General features: G+C 41.6%; 1 protein-coding gene across 1 annotated transcript in view; it reads left to right on the forward strand.

Moving 5' to 3' along the window:
• Positions 1-1,634: 1,634 nt before the first annotated feature.
• Positions 1,635-23,763, forward strand: part of cntn4 (contactin 4) — a 120,416-nt gene continuing 98,287 nt past the window's right edge. The window contains exons 1-2 of the mRNA XM_030375772.1: positions 1,635-1,988; positions 10,987-11,118. Of these exons, the coding sequence (XP_030231632.1) occupies positions 11,064-11,118 (55 nt within the window). The 5' untranslated portion in view covers positions 1,635-1,988; positions 10,987-11,063. The remainder of the gene's footprint in view (positions 1,989-10,986; positions 11,119-23,763) is intronic.

The raw sequence follows: 23,763 nt of genomic DNA on the forward strand, positions 1-23,763 counted from the left end.
GAGGGGAAAGACAGAAAGAGGAGAGATAATAGAAGTGAGGATGGAGAGGAGAGAAGAGATGAGGAGAGAGATGAGGGGAGAGAAGAGGAGAAAAGAGAGAGGAGAGAAGTGATGAGAAGAGAGGGAGGAGATAGCCGTTCTGATGGATGGCAGAGGTGTACGGGTTGTTCAACACACACACACACGCACAGTATGTGTGTGTGTGTGTGTGTGTGTGTGTGTGTGTGTGTGTGTGTGTGTGTGAGTGTGTGTGGCAGCTAGACGGTGTGCACTAATAGCCCACAAACCCACCCGAACACTAAAAAAAACAATGGGTTTTCTGCGCTTAGTGACCCTTTGGGTCTACAGAAACACACACACACACGCACATACGCCCCCTGCGGTGTGGCAGTTATAATAGTCCACTCTTCCTTCAGTCAGGCAGTCCGTTGGCCATTACTGATCTTTCTACACTTGCACTATGCTAGCTGTTGAATTTTGTATTTTTTCCATAGTGCAAATTGATGCATTTGGACGGGATAGTCTAGTGCTTATGCGTTCGCCCCCTAACTGGAAGGCAATGGTTTTCGAGCCCCTGATGTTTGCAGTTTACTTGTCAGCATCCTTTAGCATGCATAACCCTCCCCACCCACTCATTGATAGTCTCTGTGTTTGTGCCTGTGTGAGTGGTGCTTGCATGCGTTTGTCCTACATGTGCAATTTTTAGGTAGCCTATTTTCAAGTTTTCTACGATTTGTAAATCTGCGATTTGCATTATCTTTTCATTTACAACTGTCAAATCATACCCCTGTAAGATTCAAGAGTAATAAAGAAAAGCAGGAAAGTGCGTAGGAGCGAAAAAAAAATTAAGCAACCAGACATTTAGGGAGGGATTAGGGAGGGAGAGAGGGAGGCTCTGTGCGCCCTCCCTAAGTTTCTTCACCATTGAAAAGTGATGCATTTTTGTGATTGACAGGCAAGATGGATTTCCAGAATAAATCAGTGAAGAGATACCCTGACCAGAAATTAGGCTGGAGTGGTTTAACACCTAAATGAGCTCAGTGGCAGTCGTCACCTCGAAAGGGATATTCTCACAGCGCGTTTTACCCATAGGCCCTTTTGACGGACGGCTGAGCCTGAGCCATAACTAACAAATTACACTGAAATAATAGATGACTAACTGCCGCAATTTTAACCGGACCACCTGCAATGTACATTTCATGGAGTAACTCTTTCAAACTATCAGGAAGAAAATAAGGTTAAAAGATTACGTTTGTGGAATGGCGCGCGTCAGTGTTTGGTTGTGCATCTGTGTTTTGAGGATATAACATCAAAGCGAGAGAAACTGCCAGAGAGACAGATGCACAACGGAGCGGGGGAGTCTACCTCTTCAACTACACACTCCCAAGTTCCAGGCGGACTGGGAGCGACACGGTGAACCCTGATTTAAGGACTGATACCAGACGAGACCTACACACTCTCACACCTGTTTTCCTCCGGTGGCCCGAGACATCGTGGCGACGAGACGGAGAATAAAGAAACGGTTCAATTTGAATGGTTGGAGTAGCGAGAAAGGGTGATCGCGGTGGATAGAAAGCGTGGTGCTGGTCTCGGTGGAGGAGAGAGAGAGAGAGAGAGAGAGAGAGAGAGAGAGAGAGAGAGAGAGAGAGAGAGAGAGAGAGAGAGAGAGAGAGAGAGACTGACGCATCACTGGGTGAGTAGACGAGATTCAGTCCACAGTATGCAGCCTGCGGAGCGCCACGCGATCCCCCACTCCTCCCCACACACAAAGCTGTGAGACGCTGATGGAGACAGTAAGCCCGGTTCCTGAATGCATCACAGGCTGGCTGGCTCTGGAGGAGACCGAAGTCCGGCGTGCTTAAAGTAGGCTACGGACACAGGATTTTTCGCCGATACCTGCAAGAAGTCGACCAGTGATGTTGTTTAGTGTCACGTTACGGATTAATCTAGAGCAATAATCATCCTTTTGGAGTAATATTCATCTGCAGGTAAGGCACCACGCTTAATCGTGTTTACTTTTATTTTCATATTTGTATTATTATTATTATTATTATTATTATTAATATTATCACAGTTTATTATTATATGCGTTATTATGCTATTGTTCTGTTATTACTATTACTACTGGTATATTATTGCTACTTGTCGCTGCTGTCTGTAGTAGCTGTTTTGACTGTGTTGGATCCTGATTCTACCTCGTGTTTCAGTCAGCAGACCAACTTGTCTGACCTCTTCGTCTGGCGGGGGGGCTACTATGATTCCTAGAGATTTACCGTTCGTTTCTGCAGCTGGCTTGAGTTTCAAACTTTTCGCCCTTCCTAGATTAGATCTAAACCATGATGGCACGCTCGCTCACTGTGAAGCGGGGCTAAAACTGAATTGAGTGGATGGCTCTGAATTTCAGCATTATAGTGCCTGAGCCGATCCAGTAGCCTACTGCGGATCACTGGGATGCGATCTGCCCCTGAGAGCGTAACCAGAGTGTCGATTCCCATTGTCGGACTATCACGGTGGGGACGGTAATCCACGAGTCGTTTCGCCACGCGTGTCCGTCCCGACGTGTGCAGATGTTTTAGTAATCCCCGGAGTCGTCCCCCCACCCCCGAATCCCCACCTCCCCCATATAATCCCTTTGGGATTTATTTATCATGTCGTTGACCACCGACTATAAACAGCCTGTGCAGAACATAGAAATTCGGTTGTTCTATAGGACGTAGGATTAATCATAAGGCCGGGAGATGTCATCACATTCACAATCTCCCACATCTTTTTTTAATAAGCAACCATGAATTTCTTTAAAAGCATCTAATCTGCCCAATAAAAAAATTGTTCTCTGCCCTAATTATTATTGTTGAAGAGTCATTTCTGGTTGTTAAACTTGTCTCGGCCTCTTAATAAAGTCCCAGTCCCTCTGAATATGCTAAATAGACAACCTATATAGGCCTAATAGTATATTGCATTCAGCGGTTGGGTACATTCCGTCTGCATTTTGTCAGATTTTTCTCGAGTAAGTGCTCAGGATTCCTCATAACAACGAGAACGAATTAGGGCATCATTTTTGATGCATGCATGGACATAGTGTGTCGTCAAGCATGTTCCTTTGAAACGATCCTTGGCCAATTAGGGCTGTTTGATATCCTATTTACTCAGATCCGTCCTTCTGCATTTTCGACATCCTTAACTTTTTCACTTTCTTGCCCGTATACTATATATGTATGGTTGTGTGTGTGTGTGTGTGTGTGTGTGTGTGTGTGTGTGTGTGTGTGTGTGTGTGTGTGTGTGTGTGTGTGTGTGTGTGTGTGTGTGTGTGTGTGTGTGTGTGTGCGTGCGCGTGTGTGTTTGTGTGAAATCATTGACTCATTGTAATTGATAATGACATCATGATGGTGCCGGATCAACATAAGATGCAGAGAAGATGTAAAGGATGATCTTTGATATGGATTGATGGGTCTCTGTAAGTGCACCTGGCTGGCTTGCATGTGCTGAACAATACATGAGGTTGTCCTGTGGTTCCTGAGACCTCCCGGGAGAAACTGGGAATAAAAACAGGACTTTAATGCGTTAGTGTGCTGAGCCCCCGAAAGATTGTCAGAAGAGACGATGCACAGAAGTGACATAAAAAAGATTGGGGCAGAGGTGCTTTTAGATTCTCGTCATCAAATTTTCATCAAGTGAACTCTGCATGAATGTATTGAAGGAATGTGTTGTCAGGCTCATATTTATTGCATGTCAACTATCTCGACTATCTTGATGGCTCTACCTGCTTCTTCCCTTGAATACTGTGAGATGGTACATTTTACATTAGCAGTATAAGATCTATTAACTCAGTTTGTGGTGGAATAAGGCTGTGTGTGTGTTTAACAGTGTCTCTTTAGTCTTCTCGTGAATAATTTGCGCTGTCAGCCAGAACAAATGTCGGGATTGCATACACATGACATAGGTCGGCGCTTTCTTTGCTTTTAATTAATCTAATTTCATATATCCCTTGAATTCAGAGTTAAGCTAAAGAAATTAATTATCTTACTTGATTAATTATTAAAGGAATATCTGCACCACTAGGAGTAGCGATAGTGATACAAAAGGACCTGTTGATTGAAGCAAACCCTATATCTCTCGACAAACAAGACATGTTCCACTTCTTAGTTCCACAAAAAAGACTGAAGTACACAGATTCCATGTTGAATTGCACTAAACAAGACGTATTGTCCCAAAGCACAGGTGTGTTATAGGATAAACAAGCTATATCAAATGTACCCCACCCAGCTCACCCTACTCCTCCTCTGATTGGTCCTAACTTCTCCCTATACTATTCGTCCACATCTCGGACTGTGTGGTAATGGCAGGGGGACAGAGCATTCAACATCCCAGAATGCTTTTCACCCACTCCTCCACATTTCCAGACAATCCATTCTATTCCTGTTCCTAAATCTCTAAGCCAAAGACGTCCTCGGGTAGTCACTAGGCAGTCGCCAGAGTTGTGTGTGTGCGTTATTTATTTTTGTCTGCATCACAGTGGCACACATAACAGTACAGCTCCGCCAATTAAAAATATATTTGGGGGAAATCATACGCTAGTTAGTAGTGAATTAATGCTGGGCGATTTAGTTGTTCTTGTTACGCTCTATACGTTGCTGATCATACCGGACTGGAGTGATGAATATTATATCGATACATATTCACATTTATTTTTCTTACTTCATCTTGAGTGAGAATATCTCTTCGGCTTACCAGTGGCTTTATGTTAGACACAAAAGAGTTATTGATCAACAAATATTCTAAACATTCCATTAAAAATCTAAGGATTTTATGCATTTGGGACAATACTTTTAAATTAAATTCTTACATCCGTCATTAACGCTTTCTGCATTGATTGTCACACTCTGTTTACTGTCACATCCTTCAACCATCTTGGAGGTTTCAGCCTTGAGTTATATAATGAACATTGTTTAATTGGCATCCTAGTTTTCAGTACACAAGCAATATTAGGCATACATGTTTTACAATTTAACGTAGGCCTATGTATTTGAGGTACGTGCAATTTGTGTTGGATCGCCAATAGAGATTGGTTTCCAGGTCTTTATGTTAGAAGGTGTTGATATCAAGCAGACTCAATGTATATATCATCTTGGGTGTACTTCTACCTAGCTTTTATTGGCTGTAAACTGGATTCTCAAGATGCATGTAAATGTCAGCTGTAAAGGGACTACCTCTGCAATCGATAGAGTTTAAATGTGGGGAGACTAATACACTGTATAATAGCGCACTAAGGATGAAACCAGACAGACCATCTGCCAAGGTCTGTCTGAATTCATTACATGCATTGTATTTACAAAAATCGAAATTGACTTGAAGTCTGATTTTCGTTATATGCTATCATAAAGTACTTCTCAAATTGTTCCAATTTTTTTTTTTTCAAGGTGCGATGTTGGCGTATAATAAATCTAATTTTTACATTGTGTTTGAAATAGATATAAGATAATGGATGTTGTCTTTTAAACAGTGTGAATATTTTAGTTGAAGCTGACCATTCATGTAGACTTCCATGAACACATTACAACTTGTGAAGCTAGCCGTTTGCTAGCCATTTGCCATCCGTTTTCCATATAGTGCAGAGAATTTTTCTTTAACCACATTTCGTTATAAAAGAAAATTTGCCTAAAAACATTCCGACCCTCCTTTAATTGTGCTAATGCTTGACCACATTGCCAATTGAGACACATCCTCTTTTGGAAGCCATGGTTACCTTTAAGAGACAGGAGGAATCTAGGAAACTCATCATTAGATTTGGTTCAAAGTGCTAACTTTATCGCAATCTGTGCAGTAGTAACAATGTCTCCTTGAAAGTCTGCTTGTTGTAGCGTTTTCAGACCCTCAGCGGAGTTGTCTCCGGTTGGATTTGGCTTTGGCCTGCATGGCACAGACTCGACTGCGCAAAGAGAACATTTCCATTGGCAAAACTGAGTTTAAGCTTCTCTACAGCACAAAACAATCAAGGTTTCAATTATTTAAAAGGAAAGGAAGTGTAAGCCTGCTCAATAAGCCAGCCTCAATGTCCTTAGATTTCGACCACCCCCATCTCCTTGGCACTGGAAAATACCCAGTGTACTCGAATAGTTTCAGCATCTGTCAATGCAACCCTGCTGTATTTTAGTTTAACAATTTAAGGCGTTTCTTTTCTGTTCATAATCCTAAGGGGGGATGTGTGGGTCTTTCTCTGCTTGCGACATTTCCTTATGCAAACATTGTTGCACATATTCTCTTGGAAAGGGCTTTAATTGAGTGCCTAATAGACAGCAGCCGTCTTCAAGGGATTCTAAGCATGGGGACCGCTGGTGTTACTAAATATGCCTTGGATAAAGCTACAAACATATATTTATCCTTTGTGACTGGGCACATGCATGAGATTGTTGTGATGGGCATTTTTCGGTGGTGTGTATTTTGGCTCACTACGTTTTTTATGGTACGTCTGAGTGTAATGTAGGATCTATTTTCCTGTGCTTGCTATTACATTCTGAACCACCACTGCAGAAACCACAGGGCATTGTTATTTCATTCCTTTCGCTCAACATCACCATATTAAACAGACCCGGATTGACTCAACAAAATATATGTATATATTTATTTTATTATTATTTGTAGTTACTGAGAACTGAATACTGCAATGAACCTTTTCCAATAATTATCTTTAGCCCTGAACATTGAACCGGATGTTGGTTTGGTTTGGTTGCTCACCATATTATTTGTTTAATTTTGTTCATGAAAAACCTTTCTGTATTATTTCATTGAGCCTTTATTAATGACAAGGTAATCCATTGCACAAGTGAAACTTTTATTCAGATTTTCTTTCCATTATAATGTGAACTAACGGCAGTACAATTTTAAGCACTGCGAATTGTTTCCATTTTGAAATAACAGTCTCATGTATCCATAGTGACGCTGGGTTGCACTAGATAGGCGCTGAGTATTCAAGTGTTGACCACTGAGTAGCTGGAGCGATAGTTCTAGATTGTGAAGTGCTCCATAACCGAAAGGCGGAGTATAATTCAATCTGATTGGCGGAGTAATTTGCATCACAAAGTTTCTTCTATGGCTTGGCAGAATACTTTTTTGATTGGTTGGAGTGTGGGGACTGGAAGGGAGGGGGAAAGTTATTTTTTGTGATGGTTTGAAATAGCGGTTGATTGTAATGGATGTAGGACGTCTATTATTTAAGTGGGTACCAGAACAGACGTAGCCTACAATATGCCACTGCAATGGAGGAATAACAATACAATTCTCCTGGGAATCTCTTTAATCTTCAGATGGTTACTCAGTGGTTCCTGCTTGTTTCAGGCCCCCTAGGCAACCCTTTGGAAAGTATGAATTTCTATGTTTTTTGTATTTTTTTCTTCATGATAGGAGACTTGGAAACTGGTAGTTACTGGGCAGTGGCAGAACTTCCACAGGATTAACTAAGTGTTGCTAATTCTATGGTTCTGTTCAAATTCTATGCTTCTACCAAACTAAATCTCCTTTGATTGTTTTAACTAGTATTTATGCACGTTATAATTTGCAGTAAGACTGTGCTTTCATTCAGTAGCACTTATGTTGGGTCTTCTTTCTTTTCTTCATTGGAGATGACTCAGGTTTAGTTCAATGAGATTTAACTCAAATGGGACTCAATGTGAAGTCTTTTACTTTATTTTTTATTTATTACTTTAAGGTCAGGGTCAATGCCAAGGAGAACACCCACATTCATGTTCCAATTTATGATCAATTCAATGGGAATCTTTTAAATTAAAACCCTTTACAATGTGACCAGAGAAAAGTTATATTTTTAATTTTGCTAAAGCAAAGTACATCAGATTTGACGAAATAATGATTTGCTTTGGGAATGTGACCTTTTACTTACTTAGAAAACAAAATGTAAATACTATGCAATGTTCATTTCCATATTCAGCCTGTATTCAGCGAGTATTTGCATGGTTAGTATCCTTGTGGCTAAGACATAGATTGGTTTACATGGCTTGATACATCTTGTGTGAAAGTGTGTTTAGACAAGACAGTTTAGCCTTTCCTCTTTAAACAATTCTTCCTCTACGTGGAAAGGCTTGTAGGGCATTATTGTGAACAAATATAACACATAAGATGGAAATATGGCATAAGTATTACTTACAAAGGTTTTGGTTGTATCTAAACATATCTGTCAGCCTATTAGGCTTAGTATGAATGAGCCTTACGATACATTGAGGTATGTTAAGTGAATTGACCTGACTCTGGATAGTAACAGAACTTCTGAAGCGAGGATGTAGTCTAGCGTCCAGCAAGTTCATACATCATGCTCAAAGTGCTCGGCAGCAGAAACCAAAACGACCCAGCCGCATAAAAAGGATGTCTGATGTATTTCTATCCATTTCAGGTCTTTGTGGTGGCTTAGCCTGGCTCCATTTAGGTACATTATTACAGCTAGAAAAGCATAAAAGTATTTATGCTGGGGTGCCTGACAGACTGTAGATACTGCAGGGTTCCATTAAGTCCTCAAAACGAATGTGACTTTATGTTGATTCTCAAATGTGATAAAATAACTAATACATTACACCAAAAGCTAGCGGGATGGATATCAGTCACTGTGGGTGCTGACTGAGTAGATAGTCTTGCCCCTGTATAGCTGAAAATGGATGGTTTTCTCCTTTACGCTGTAATTTTTATTTGAAGACACATTGCTCCATGGGCGCCTCGACTGGGGCCTCTCAAGACTGACGGAACGAAGGACCCCCGCCCCCCCCGACCCCCGCCCTCGGATCTCATACCCCGACCGCCCTGGGTCCCTGACAACATCCATCCTTGGGTGTCATTGAGGAAGATTGGTGACGATGGGATGGGGTTATTGGGATGGAATGGGGGGTGGGGGGAGGTCCTTTAATTTGTCATCCGCAGTGGGAGTCCATCAGTCGTCCATCAACGCGTTCCCCTGTTCGTTAATCAAATATGATCGCTGTGATTACGCCCTTCGCAAGGGGTCAAGGTGTCATGACAGGAGAAGATTGTGTGTGTGTGAAATATCTGCCGCTGTCCATCGGACAGCCCGGATATGGATATGATTTGGTGGCGGGTCTGTCTATTAGACAGAAGATCTCAGGGTTTGACTTACCCTTGTTCCCTGGGAAGGACGACCAAGTGTTGTTTCCATGAAATCAGGACAATAGTCCACTAACGATTGGGTTTGGTTCTGACAAAAGCATCTGCTCACTGCCCTAATGTTAATAAAGTGTGGCAGGATAATCCAGAGGTTGGGGAGGGTGTTCGACTCCTAGTCATAAGATACTGGGTTCAATCCCCATTGCCCACCGCGGTGCCTACCTTTAGGCATCCTTGAGCAAGATGCCCTAACATCTAATGCTATTAGCTTTGATAATTTGTCCGCTAAATATTAGTTTAAGAAGTAGTATGTTTTTGTTTGCTGTCCAATAGTAGAATGTATCTGTTTAGGGTCAAGGGCATTGTATCCTGTTTTAGTAAAAAGAGAATTGGTTGAAAATAAAGTATATGGAGTATAAAACAAAGTAAAGGTTAGTTGAGAGGTGTAATTTTTCATGCATACACCTCAAACAATTTAAGTGCATACAAAGTCGGTGCACAATATACTTCAATGTGATAGTCACACAAGCCAGCCTTCTCATTAACCATAAAGATTTCACAATATTTTGGATCATTACCGTAGTTGGTAAAAGGAGCTGCTGTTTTGTTGAGTAGGGATTTTGAAGCACCCTTGTCAAATCATATCACAGTTAAAATTGGGGAGTTCTTTTTTGTACTGGAAGATTGTCTTTACATTTGTAATGGGTTTGACTGTTTTGAACATTTTGCTTTATTTCATAATGGTTTACTTATATGTGGATGAGATTTCCAGCCTTTCCATTGAAGATGTGCATAATTGCATCCAATAACATATGGTTCAATTCAATTAGCGATGAATTAGTGCTGCCACCCCTCCACTCCTCGGCATTCATCCTCATCACTCCCCGCTCTCCTCTTCCAAAACAGAGAGCATCTCAACCTCTGGGAAACCTCACAACCCACCCCCGCACAGGCATGCAGTTGCGCAAAACATAAATACACATACATACACAAAAGTCCCCCCCCCCCACACACACACACACCTACACCTACACACACACACACACACACACACACACACACACACACACACACACACACACACACACACACACACACACACACACACACACACAGACAGACACACACACACACACACACACACACACACACACACACACACTAACACACCCACACAAACACACACACACACACACACAGAAACACTAACACACACACACACACACACGCACACACCTACACCTACACACACACACACACACACACACACACACACACACACACACACACACACACACACACACACACACACAAACACACACACACAAACACTAACACACACACACACACACACACACATACACACAGTGACAATTTCAAAGATGATTCCTTGGAGACATATTCTGTGAAGTAGAGGCAACGGAAGTCTAACAAAATAATCCTGGATTCTGTTTCATTCAGACGCTACGACCTAGGCTATGAGTGTTAAAGTGGGGTTTCAAAACATGCATCTCGAGAGTTATAGACCAAACTTGTATGTTTATGGAAAATGTAATATTTAAACCCTCAATACTAAACTATCCTTTTTTTGCTATGCCACGACAACATTTTGTTACTTATTTTATAGTCAAATTAGCGTGTTTGTGTGTATAACAATTACCATTCAAATAAGTATTTCTTTTTTGAAAGGAAACTAAAAGAGAGTGTGATTAGGCTGTCAAATAACAGTCACCATCAGCAATGATGGTCCTAATTAGGAAGTCTCTTTCACCTAGCTGCATTAATCTGTAGAATGTTGGTGTAATCTAACAAATCATTAACACTGTTTTCCTCTTCCTCTTTTCCTCTATTTCTTCTGTACGGCTTTAGAAAACCGCAAAAGGAACAAAAGGATTCCATACATCTGTGATTGGCTGTGAGACTACCCTGACCCTGCAAAATTGAAGATGATGTTGCTATGGAAACTACTCATGCTGCACTCACTTATGGGCTGCCTCGCAGGTAAAGTATCTTATTAAGAACTTTTGATGCATGCCAAAAGCTGCCTTTGTGAAGCCTGAGTCCCTATTCGTATGTATTTGGGGCAGACTGTGGTATGAAAGCCATGGTTCAGAATGGAGAGAGTCAAACAGATGAGCCTGGAGCAAACATCCAGATCACCTTATGTATTCCAACCGCTGTGCAAATAATATCACCATGAAAACAGATGGTGAATGTTGAAGAGTAAATTGTTTCCATGAAAATATTTTATTTTACTTCATGATTTGTATTATTTTTATTTTTGTCTTAGCTGTTTCCTGTCAGTGAAGTTTGGATTTTCATGTTGAATAATAAGTACGGTAGTGTTTATGGGCTGAGTTAGGGTATATTATTTTGAATGAATACGTATCATTTAAGGGATACGTCATTTCAACTACATAGTCAAGCATTTCGTGATATTATCAGAGTAAACATTTGTTTGCGTGGTTGGTTGTTTTGTTCCTCCACTCTGAAAGCCGAAAGCCCCAGCGGGCCATACTTCAATGCTGAAACTACAAGAACTGTATGGCTGTAATGTAACCATGGGGGTGTTGATTTCGGATATGTGTGGGGAATTTTACCTTATCTATTCTGCTAGGTACTGTATATAGTTGATGATGGTAGTTCTCTCCAATAGGGCCCACAAACGAACAAATCCTCAACTTCCGATTCTGTGTTAAAAAGCCACATCGCATGCTCACGGACGTAGCGATTGAGGTGCGCAGTCTTGTTTACACATTGGACAATGTTGAACACATATTTCCCATGATGACACAGTGACCCATGATTTCCCGCACTAATATATGACCAAACTAATAATAACGTATCAAGCAGTTGAGAACTCGGATATGGCATGTGTGTCTCCCGCAACAAACCTTGCAACTGGATATTTGGATGCATATTGTAGCATTTGCGAGACATAATAGTTTGACTTGAGCACAAGTCAACACTGGTAAGCCTATTATAATTATATGAAAGAACAAATTATAACGAACCATGCAGTTCAGAATTAGAACTCCACTCTTGGCGTATGCCGACGTTAGTCTTACACAAGAACATACGCCCAATTAGTGCTTTTATATGCTATATTGTACAATACTGGTACATTCAGTCAGCATTTATACCTTCAAAGATGTATCAAAAAGTGATGAGGTATAAATTGATACGTTTAATATAAAATGTAATATATCGATTTTGAATTACCCTTCCCCCTGTACACCAGTCAATTCATTTTGACTAGTTTCCCGGGGTTGAGTTATATTTCATGTGTTTAAGTATCTAACATGGAGAATAAGTTTTCATTATCTTTATACATTTAGATAAGCAATGATAAATTGATTCTTGAGGAAAAAAATGTCAGACGGCGGATTTGGCAGTTGGTGTTCATTACTTAAATGGATCTATAAAGACAGGCATCAATCAATCCGAATAATCTGACCACGCTTTTACTAAAAGAAAGCTCCATCACTCTTTTATCGCACAGTAAAGTTGAATTATCGCTTCATTATGCTCTTGGTGCCCTGTTCACCCATGGGCCATTTTGGCATTGATCTGGCTCGGTGATGAAGGGCTTTCATTTGTCTCCCTTACAAATAGGCGGGGTCAGAGAGGAGCGCCGGCAGAATTACTCTGAGTGTTTAATCAAGAGATATCTCATAAGTCACGTCGGACGACACCGATGCTCTATTGATGAGGTCAACGTTGGGTCGTGGTTGGTAGGGGTCCTCTTCACATCACTAAACACCCAACAGATCTGCCACCCAAAAAAAATAAAGCCATCACTTCCTTCCTACCTTCTACACCTATCCTATGTGCGTTGTTTGCGTGAGGGATTGTTATATTATATATGGTATATGATATGGCTGTCTGTGGCTACTGTCTGTGGCTACTGACTGGCTACTGTCTGGCTACTGTCTGTGGTAACTGTCTGTGGCCACTGTCTGTGGCTACTGTCTGTGGTTACTGTATGTGGCTACTGTCTGTGGCTACTGTCTGTGGGCTACTGTCTGGCTACTGTCTGGCTACTCTCTGTGGCTACTGTATGTGGCTACTGTCTGTGGTTACTGTATGTGGCTACTGTCTGTGGCTACTGTCTGTGGTTACTGTATGTGGCTACTGTCTGTGGCTACTGTCTGTGGGCTACTGTCTGGCTACTGTCTGGCTACTGTCTGTGGTTACTGTATGTGGCTACTGTCTGTGGTTACTGTATGTGGCTACTGTCTGTGGCTACTGTCTGTGGCTACTGTCTGTGGGTTACTGTCTGTGGCTACTGTCTGTGGCTACTTTCTGTGGCTACTGTCTGTGGTTACTGTATGTGGCTACTGTCTGTGGCTACTGTCTGTGGGCTACTGTCTGGCTACTGTCTGGCTACTGTCTGTGGTTACTGTATGTGGCTACTGTCTGTGGCTACTGTCAGTGGCTACTGTCTGTGGGCTACTGTCTGTGGCTACCTTCTGTGGCTACTGTCTGGCTACTGTCTGTGGCTACTGTCTGGCTACTGTCTGTGGCTACTGTCTGTGGCTACTGTCTGTGGCTACTGTCTGTGGCTACTGTACAGCTATGACCAGAATGTGCACCATGCACAATCAAGGCCTACCCTGTGTGGAGCAGGTCTCTCTGTACATGACTAGCACCATGGAGATTTTTAAAGGGAACTCAGCATGCCTTTATATATAAATATACGATATTATATATATAAATATATATATATATTCTTTATCAAATGGACACTAACACTAACCCGTTATATGAACTTTAACAACTTCAGGGCTTAATATAAGTATAAGTAGTGTGCAGATTATTATTAACAGTATTGTATAAGTGTGCAAAGTATATATTATACTACGATCCATCCTACATTAATCATCACACAGAAATTCTCATAAGAACAGAAAGTACTTCTTCCCTATTCTTCACAGTCTGAATAATATAAGGTATTAATATTAATATAATAAGGTAATATACTACTGTAGGTACTATTTCATGAGAATATTTAGATACGTGTAGAATGCAGTTTATGAACACATATGCGAGATGAATTGTGATGAGCAACAGAAATAATCGTTCAAAGCAATACATTTTTTCCAACATCCGTCTCGACAGTTCGTACACATATACGATATAAAAATAACAATTTCAGTCATGTAATAATTAGTGATGAAACTGAAAGAAGAAGTGGTTTCGTAGCTACCACCATAACAGTGTGGAGTCAGTGAGTGAATTCGATAGAGGATAATATAAAAAGGCTCGCCTGTTCCGCTATTGTCAGTGTTCTCCTCAGTATGAGGCTTCACCTGTCGCATTGCTCCTCATTCTCCTAACATACCTCTCACCCCCTCTTTCTCTTGCATGTTTCCTGACTATTCTTGTTCGTCGGAAGAATCAAAGCCACACAGAATCCACAGCCTCTCTTTCTACTTTGGTTCAGCGCACAGCGGCAGAGGGAATGGGGCAGGCTTAAGCGGCTAGAGTGAAACAAAGTGATTTCATGTAGTTTTTTATTCTTTTCCCGCCTTAGCCATAGTGGAAGGGGATGAGGCGGGAGAGGGAGCCAAGCCAATTTGCACCATCCGTGTCCCTTTTTTTCTACCAGCAAGCATTGAAAAGAGCATTAACTCTCCTCTTGCCCTTGTTCGCCCCATGTTGAATTATGAATATTTCTATTATTTTACTTTTATATAATATTTATTTATTACCATCTCAATTTGTATTAATATTATCATTATTATTATTATTATTATTATTATTATACAACCTACATCATAATGATTCTAATAATGATTATGATTATAATTATATAGAGTATATGTGACTATAATTATATCATAATGGTTATTATGATCAGTAGTAGTTTTCCCCCCATCTCGTGTTCTTTGGCAGCGAGCTGAGCGGGTCTCACTGTCAAAGAACTCTGATGAGAGGAGCCTATAAATAAGGCTTTAAGGAAAGGTCAAGCTGCCTTCCTCATGTCAGCATACAACAGAATAGTACTGTCTGTGCTTTTGTGTGTGTGGTGTGTGTCTTGGCATAATGGTCACAATATGAAGAGTAGTAGGGGTAAAATGGGGTAAAAGTACAGATATAAAATTTATAAATATATATATATATATTTACATGTATAATTATTATTAATTATTAGTAGTATTATTACTAGCCTTGTGCATGTTCTAGTCGGTTTCCTTTGGGCCTATCTCTCTCCGTTTCTCTCCATGTATCCCTCTCTCCCTCACTCTTTATCCCTTCATAGTTCCTTCCCTCTGTCTACCACTCACCCTCTCTCTTCATAGCTCTTCCTCCCTCTCTTGCTCTCTCTACCTCACATATTCTATTCCTATTGCAACCCAAATTCTAATTTGCGTCTGACTCCCCGGCTTATTTGACTACAATAAGGGAACTAAAGCAATGCCTGTGCTTCTAATAACCATGCTGCATTTATATTTTCTCTCCCCTATTTTGGATGAGTGGTGGTATGGCTGCACGTTCACAACCATTTGGTTCCTCTCATCCTAGCAGGCCATTTCTGAGAAGATTAAAGGGGCTGTTCTTTAATTCCTACTCAGCATTACTACACAGTGCTGCATACAGAAACACACACATACAAATGCGCAAGCACTAACATTGACAAACCACACACGAGCACGCACACACACACACACACACACACACACACACACACACACACACACACACACACACACACACACACACACAGACACACACACACACACACACACACACACACACACACACACACACACACACACACACACATTCATTGCATGCTGATTTTCCCATTCACAAACTCCATGTTGAAATATGAACACAGTAAACCACAATCAAGTCAACAGTTTATGCAAAAGAAGATGAGAAGGAACACAATAAACCATCAAGGTTTAATAAACAAAATACACCAAAATCCATACGATAAAACGCCTGCAATACATCGGCAGTTTGCAACTACAAAAATTGGTAGTTGCAAACTACAGTTACAAATCTGTAGTTTACAACTACAGATAGCAACCGGTGCTTTCAACCAGATCCATGTGAATTCAGATGCAGGTCATTAAGACGTAGTTGGGAGCTACGCTGCTGAATTGAAGCTCCAGGATTGGGGCCAAAAAAACCTAGGGTCTTTTGGCTAGGAACAAATCCCCCTTCTAGACATAGCTCTTGGCACGCTAAACAAGCACATTGACAGTTATGAGGCCCTCTAATGGAGTGCTCCACTAACGATGAAAGAGTGTGCATAGGGAACATGGAGTGGGTGCAGGTTAGAGAGAATTGCTGGTTCGACTCACTACTGCTTCTATCTCAAAATATTATCAGTAAATAATTGTTACGTATTTTATGCAATTTTTTTACTGCTGTGTGTGTGTGTGTGTGTGTGTGTGTGTGTGTGTGTGTGTGTGTGTGTGTGTGTGTGTGTGTGTGTGTGTGTGTGTGTATGTGAGAGAGTGTGCACATGCATGCCTGTTTGTGTTTCTGTGTGTGTATGTGTGTGTATGAGTAAGAGAGAGGGAGTGAGTTTGTGTGCATGTGTGTATGTGTATTTGTTTGTGTATGTCTTCCAAGTTCTTGGATGTGAAACCCAGAGCATCAGCAATTTACCCTAGGCTAGGGTTATTCCAACTAATTCCTTTCAACTACAAAACTTATAGTTAACCTATATAATTTCAAATATAGCATTAAATATTATAAACATCAGCCTTGTTAATAATTCAGTGTTGTACAGATGAATCTGCTGACTCGGGTAAGTATTTTAACATAGCTTCCACCGTGCATTCATATCATTCAGCAGTATAAAAAATGGATGTGGAAGCGTAAAGCAGTAGCTTTTATTTGTTGTTTTAAGCATACACAACAACACAAGGATTGTAGTCTAATGACATGCTACTCCCGGTTACGAGTGCATTAATGTTATGTATTCATATCAGAAGGCAAGCATTTGGAGGCAATGTTTATTAGTATCTAAATATGTATTATATTGTAGACCGCAGTGTCTTCTTCTTGCTATTTTCCTTTGCTGTTTCTTTGCCTTTCTCCTTACCTTTCCAATTTGCCATCCCTCTCTCACTGGCTATCTATTTATGTCTCCGGCTCTCCCTCACTCCCTCCCTCACTCTCTCTCTCTCTCTCTCTCTCTCTCTCTCTCTCTCTCTCTCTCTCTCTCTCTCTCTCTCTCTCTCTCTCTCTCTCTCTCTCTCTCTCTCTCTCTCTCTCTCTCTCTCTCTCTCTCCCCCTCTCTCTCTCTCTCTCTCTCTCTCTCTCTCTCTCTCTCTCTCTCTCTCTCTCTCTCTCACACTCTCTCTCATGCTCTCTCTTTACCACAATGAGAAAAAGGGACATTTGAATGGCCATTGTTAGCCATGGTCGCCATCATTATAAGTATTATAACCCAGAGGAATGACAGCCCAGGCCACGTTGATCCATCAAAGTCATGCAGGTGCAGTGTCACAGCCACCCACTGTTGTAGAGTACAGCTTGGAAGAAACTGTCGCCTACACTGAACAAATGTCATTGTAGTTTTTCAGCCGAGGACACAAATGAAATGATTAGCTCAAATTAGTCAGTGAGGGAAATACTTGGAGTCGAAATAACGTTCGGAATTTGTACTTATTTTTAATTAGTTTGATAATACTGGAGAAAATTGAAGTAGGACATTGTCGAACAAGTTAAGCTGGTTGTCTGCCTAAATGTTGATGGCTAGACTTTTTAATCATAGTTTGTTTAATGTTTAACATACTGCGGTGACCATAGATGAAGAGTGCACTCTCTTAATGTAGTGTTAAGGCCGACATTCCTGGTTGACTCTCAAAACACTGTGTCAGACAGATTTAGTTCAATAACCCTTCATTCTGGTACTTCATCTGTTGATGACACCTGAGGTAGCTACAATGTGTAAATCCCCTGTCTACTTTCTTCTTACTATCTAGAATATTACAATATGTTCCTATATATATATATATTGCTAAAAAGTGATACATGGATCAAAATGTTTTGAATAAATAAATTATTTATTAATATTATATTATATTCTCAGTGCAAATGTTAGACAGTATACTATACTATAGTATCCATATCATCAATAGTTATCAGTGTTAGAATCAGCTGGTTGAGCATGAAAGGGCTCTGGGAAGAGAGAAGAGACTTAGAGAAGAGAGGAGATATATATTCTCCATATCTGTGTCTTGAATATCCCCACCCCTGAAGAGCTAGGAGAGAGCCATCTATTCAAATAGCTTAGGCAGGCATGAGAGATACGGCCAGATATTCCCCACTGCTTGACCTTGAACCTATTTATGAATTCTTTTACGTTGCCTCAGTGGGTGAGGAGCTCCCGGGGTTCCTCCCGCTGCGGCCTCCTGGAACATGATGGGGAAGGAAATTGTAGGGAGTTCACATGCATGTATGCCCGTGTATGCGTTCCACTTGCTTGTATGTTGTATATCTCTGAGGAGCAGGAAGGAGCATATATATATGCATATATATATATATATATATATATATATATATATGGAATGAAAAACTCCCCATGTTACGGTTCAGAACCACCATTAGGAAGGGGCCTTTGAACTTGGATCTTTTTCAGAAAAGTAGTTGTTTTGCTCGCTTTGCGGTGTAGTTTCAGTGGATTGCAGCAAGGCAATGAATCTTTGGCATTGCAGTAGATTGCAGAGTGATAAAATATGACGCCTATTGTATTGTGATTAACCTTAATGAACAAGATAAAATCGGAAGAAATATGTATTATTTCATCAGATAGGGGTGAAATAGGAAAGGGGTTAGGCGTATTGCTCAAGAACGCCTACAGGTAGTCTGCAGCCATTAGGATTCAAACCCCTAACCTTTTGACTGTGAGTCAAACACCGCAAACACTATACAAAATGACATAAACCAGTTTGTTAATTACACTCTACTGAGTTGACACGGTGTTTAGATGTGTGTGTTAAAAACATAGATGCTTAGCGCCTCTCATGTTTCACCGTGGAAATATGCTGTTATGCAGACCGAAACAGCTTATTAACATTGCATTAACATGGTTTTTAGGGCATTGTTGGAATGTTTGGCATTTCAAACACATCGTGACTGGGGGACTTGCAAATGGACTTGCAAATGCAACCCATACCGATGTAAGGCCGATTGTATTTAGTTCATGCTTAAATCTTTGCTTAAAATTTAATCTCAATTGCTGCAACTTTTGTTGGATTAAGGATTATATGGTTTTCTTTTGTACTTCAAAACATTAACATTGAGGCTGAATCTTTGCAAATCAGCATTCTGAAGCTAAGATGGAAATGGTTGAACAGTATGGTTGCAATTTGTTCTAATTTACAGACAAGTATGATGTTTATGAAGGTCAAAACATGCGTTTTCTGTCCCACTTTGAACAGAATAAATCATGACTCGCGGATTTGTTTGTTGCAATTTCAGACTTTCAGCAAACCCTGTGTTGGAAAAGGTTTGAAAATACAACTTTAACCAAATTCAATATTAGCCCAGCCTTAATATGAAGCTAGGTACTCTTGAATGTGTTCGGGAAAAGGCATCGATTTTTCAAAATGATTGTCTCTTTCACAGTGTGTTATTGTTGGTGATTAACTAACTGATGGTAGAACATCCATCATACTTTAATTTTCTCAGACACTGGGATGTTCAATGCTGCTGTAATTGTAATGGATTCCTCACAGTCCTTATACTTTTTTTGTTACCTCTGTAAAAAAACAAAACAAGAAAGCACTCGGGGAGATGTAGGTTTCAGTCTGTGACTGCTCAGTGTTTATGGGGGGCACTACTAAAGAATAGGAAGTCCATAGGCGGGGTATGGTGCAACTGTTCTGCTTCCAGCTTTCACGATCCTGTCTGGGAAATCCATTGCTTTGTCTCTATCATGGTTACACCGAGCCCCAGATAACAAGATAAAACCAAGTCCCAAAGTAGCACGAGTGTAACACTAACAGTGACAAATGTAATTGTGTGTACGGTATATTTACAAGCCCTGTGCAAGGCTCTACTGCTCTGTGCTTGATATTTGTTATTTATAGACCACTTTAGTTTTTGTGGCAGCATTAAAGCAATTCACCTGGTATGATCTAGAGGCACTAATGACATAGCCAACCACTTACAATCTCACTCACACATTCACAAACACAGACACATGCATATGCACAACCTGCCTTTGCGTACACATTCACCATTATACCGCGTAGAAACACACACACTCACAACAAGTATACAAATACACACACACACTCACATTGAAACATACACACACACAAACACACAAACCAGACACACACACTCACATGCACAAACACACACGCATTCACCCTTGCAACGCACACGCGCACACACACACACACACACACCCACACACACACACACACACACACACACACACACACACACACATACACACACACACACGCACACACACACATACATACACACAGCAGACACACAAATCTACATGCAAACATATTCACTCACACACACACACACACACACACACACACACACACACACACACACACACACACACACACACACACACACACACACACTCACAAGCACACTCACAAGCACACAAACAAAATACATGGTACCCAGTGTTTCCTTCATGAGCATATCTTTTGTCCTCCAAGGATAAAGTACCAGCCTGACAACCACTCAGTCCACCAACCAGTGTGTCTCCAGTTTTGTGAACAGGGCTATCAGAAACTGTGCTTGCTGCAACCAAGCCTGCTCAGCAGAACAGAAAACGACTCTATGAAGCAGTAATATCATTGCAACACTGTAATGGCATTTGTATTACGATGATACTTTGCCTTAATGTCCAAATTATTGTTGATGTTAGCATCTAAATGTGGCCAGTGTAGAACTGGTTTCAGGCAGTCTTTTCACTGCACAAAATAAATAAATAGGAGGATTCTAAGGTCAGTTAATATACCTCATGCATTATGTAGCCAGAACCAGCAAGTATTTGTGGATTGCAGGAGTGTGGATTCACAGCAGTACGTTAGGGAGCCAGCGTGATAACTCTCCTGTAGTTTTATTAAGCCTCAGTCTAAAGTCTTCTAAAGCAGTGACCGTGGGTACTCAACTATAAGCCTACTCTGTCATGAGAGTTTAGAATGAAATGAGCCCACTGCATTGAAGAAATACACACAAAAAGGATGCGCATAAATTGAAACCTTGTGGGAATCTTCCATTACTGTGTCTACATTATCATACTTTGCTGTATCTCCTTTTTCCTATCCATGGAAAAATAAACAACAAATTTCAAGCACAAACACATAATTTTTTTGGTTGTTTTCATCATTTTTAACAAGAACAAGATCATTGTGTACAACATAAAAAGGACCCAGAAATAAAACCTTGTCTGTGACAAGCTCTGAATGCCAGGAACACAAGATGCTCTTTAAATCCAGGCACATTAACAAATTGTTAGCAGCAGCTGTTGTGATCACAGAACGACTTCTTTAGCACTGGGAAACTTGTTTGTCAGATGGGATTTATTCCCTTTGTTCGCGCTTGTGTGTGTGTTCTCGTTTTCTGCAAAATAAAGAAAATGAATCAAAGAATGATAATGTAGCAAACTGCCTAGTTTGCTACATTTTTAAATCTTTGGAAAAATAATTGCAAAGTGACAATTCCATACTATATTTACAGATTCAACATATCGTTCCTCTCACAACTCCTACTCAATGGCTGCAACACTTTGCAGTGTCCTTGCCTGTGTGTGAATCAAACATGGGAGGCCGTGCACTTTTGTTGGTGGAGCTATAATCACCATCTCCGCAAAAACAAAAAATGGCCACAAATAATGAAAACCGTCCGTCTTCCCCCCCCCCCCCCCCCCCGGTTTGTCGGCTGGCCGCGAAGGACGCTCACTCGCCAGTGGCGGCGGAAGCCACGCCGTTTCCCAAACGGCGGGGACGAACATCGTGGAACATTGACCCCTTGTCATTCCTGCCGGGCGAACAGCCTGCGGCGGGGCCCGGTGGGCCGCGTCGGAGCGCCGCGCGGGGGCCGGCGAGGGGCCGGCGCCGCAGCTGTCGCCCCCCTTTATTACCATGCGCTGATGAGGAGCGCATTTCAGTGCTCGCGTTTCACCGCCTCGGGGGCGTTCACTGAGGCGGTGCCTTGTTAAGGGCAGGCTGGCCCTGGTCCGAATAAACGTAGGCTACCACACAATAGAGATACAGATGCCTATTTATTTATTTATTTATTTATTAGTGTATTACCTTTATACTGCAGTGGTATCTTTAACTATCACATAAAGGGCAAATGCATGTGCCGTCTTTTCTCACGTCTTGATTGCAATTCCTTCTCGAAACCCCGTTGCAAGTAACCGAACCCCCTTCCAGAGACTTCCCCCCGCAACCTTAGAACAATAAAGCATCACCCACCGCTGTTTTTTTATTCCATGACTCGCTGTGTTGCTTTCCACCCTAATGCCGCCTTCATTAGGGCTCGGATGTGGCTCCGTGACAGCTATATTAGGAAGTCTGCTCTTGTCTGAGGCGTCGGGAGGCGCGTGTCTTGGTAACATCCCAGTCTCCAGGTGCTCTCACCTGCCTCTTCTCCAGAGAAGCAATTATTCTGTGTGTGAGGCTGTGAGCGTGTGCGTGTGTGCGCGTGTACGTGTGGATGTGTGTGTGCGTGTGTGTGTCAGGCCAAAGCAGCCAATCCTCCCACCCACCCTCCCTGGACAGCCGTGCAGCCGAGCCCTTTGCTAATTGGCCGTATTAGAAATTCCATCCAGATACAAGATGGAACCCCCCCCCCCCCCCCCCCCTCTTTCCCCCCTCTCCTCCCACCTTCCACTCCCACTCTCAGCCTCTTCACTTTGCTTTGATTTTTGGGATCTTTTTTTTGGTCTTTTGTATTCGTCAACTCTTCCCTTTTGATATGCATATCAATAAAATGTTTTATTCATGCCCTCGAGAGGCAGACGACTGAGCAGGGCGGCGGTGTTGCGGGTGGAGTTTTGTCGTGTTGTGTGAAAGAAAATAAGCATTCTGGCGTCGGCGACATTGGGCGCCCGCTATTGAAAGACAGAAGCCAGAAGGAAATGGGTGAATTATGTAACGGTCGCTAACAGACGATACAGATAAGCTGTGACCGTAGATCCTCTTCTCACCCCCCCCCCCCCCCCCCCCCCCCCCCCCCGCTGCCCTCCCATACCCACCCAGAATTTCCACAGATCTTATTGCATTTTTTTAATTCATTTTTTATTGCGACTGCATTGTTAATCGAATGGCTGATCTCACGGGGTAGACAATGTACAGCATTTAGCATTGGGTTCACAGTTTCTCCCGTCTCAAACACACAGACACATACACACACACTCGCGCACACATGCACACACAAACACACACACGGCTGCTGTTTAATCACAATACTTAAGACGTGGAGTTTAATTAGAAAAAAGGAATCACTCAGCTACAATCCCGTCTCTGTTTATTAGATCCCCCAGTCCCTCCTGGGGGCCCGCAGGCCGTAACCGGGGTAGATGCTGTTACAGTTAATACTGCCAGTCATGTGTGTGTGTGTGTGTGTGTTTGTATGCTGTGTGTGTCTCTTTTTTTAACCGAGACATGCACAACACAGAATGTAGGACTATTT

This window comes from Gadus morhua, chromosome 13 (genome assembly GCF_902167405.1).
Source record: "Gadus morhua chromosome 13, gadMor3.0, whole genome shotgun sequence".
Taxonomy (NCBI): Eukaryota; Metazoa; Chordata; class Actinopteri; order Gadiformes; family Gadidae; genus Gadus; species Gadus morhua.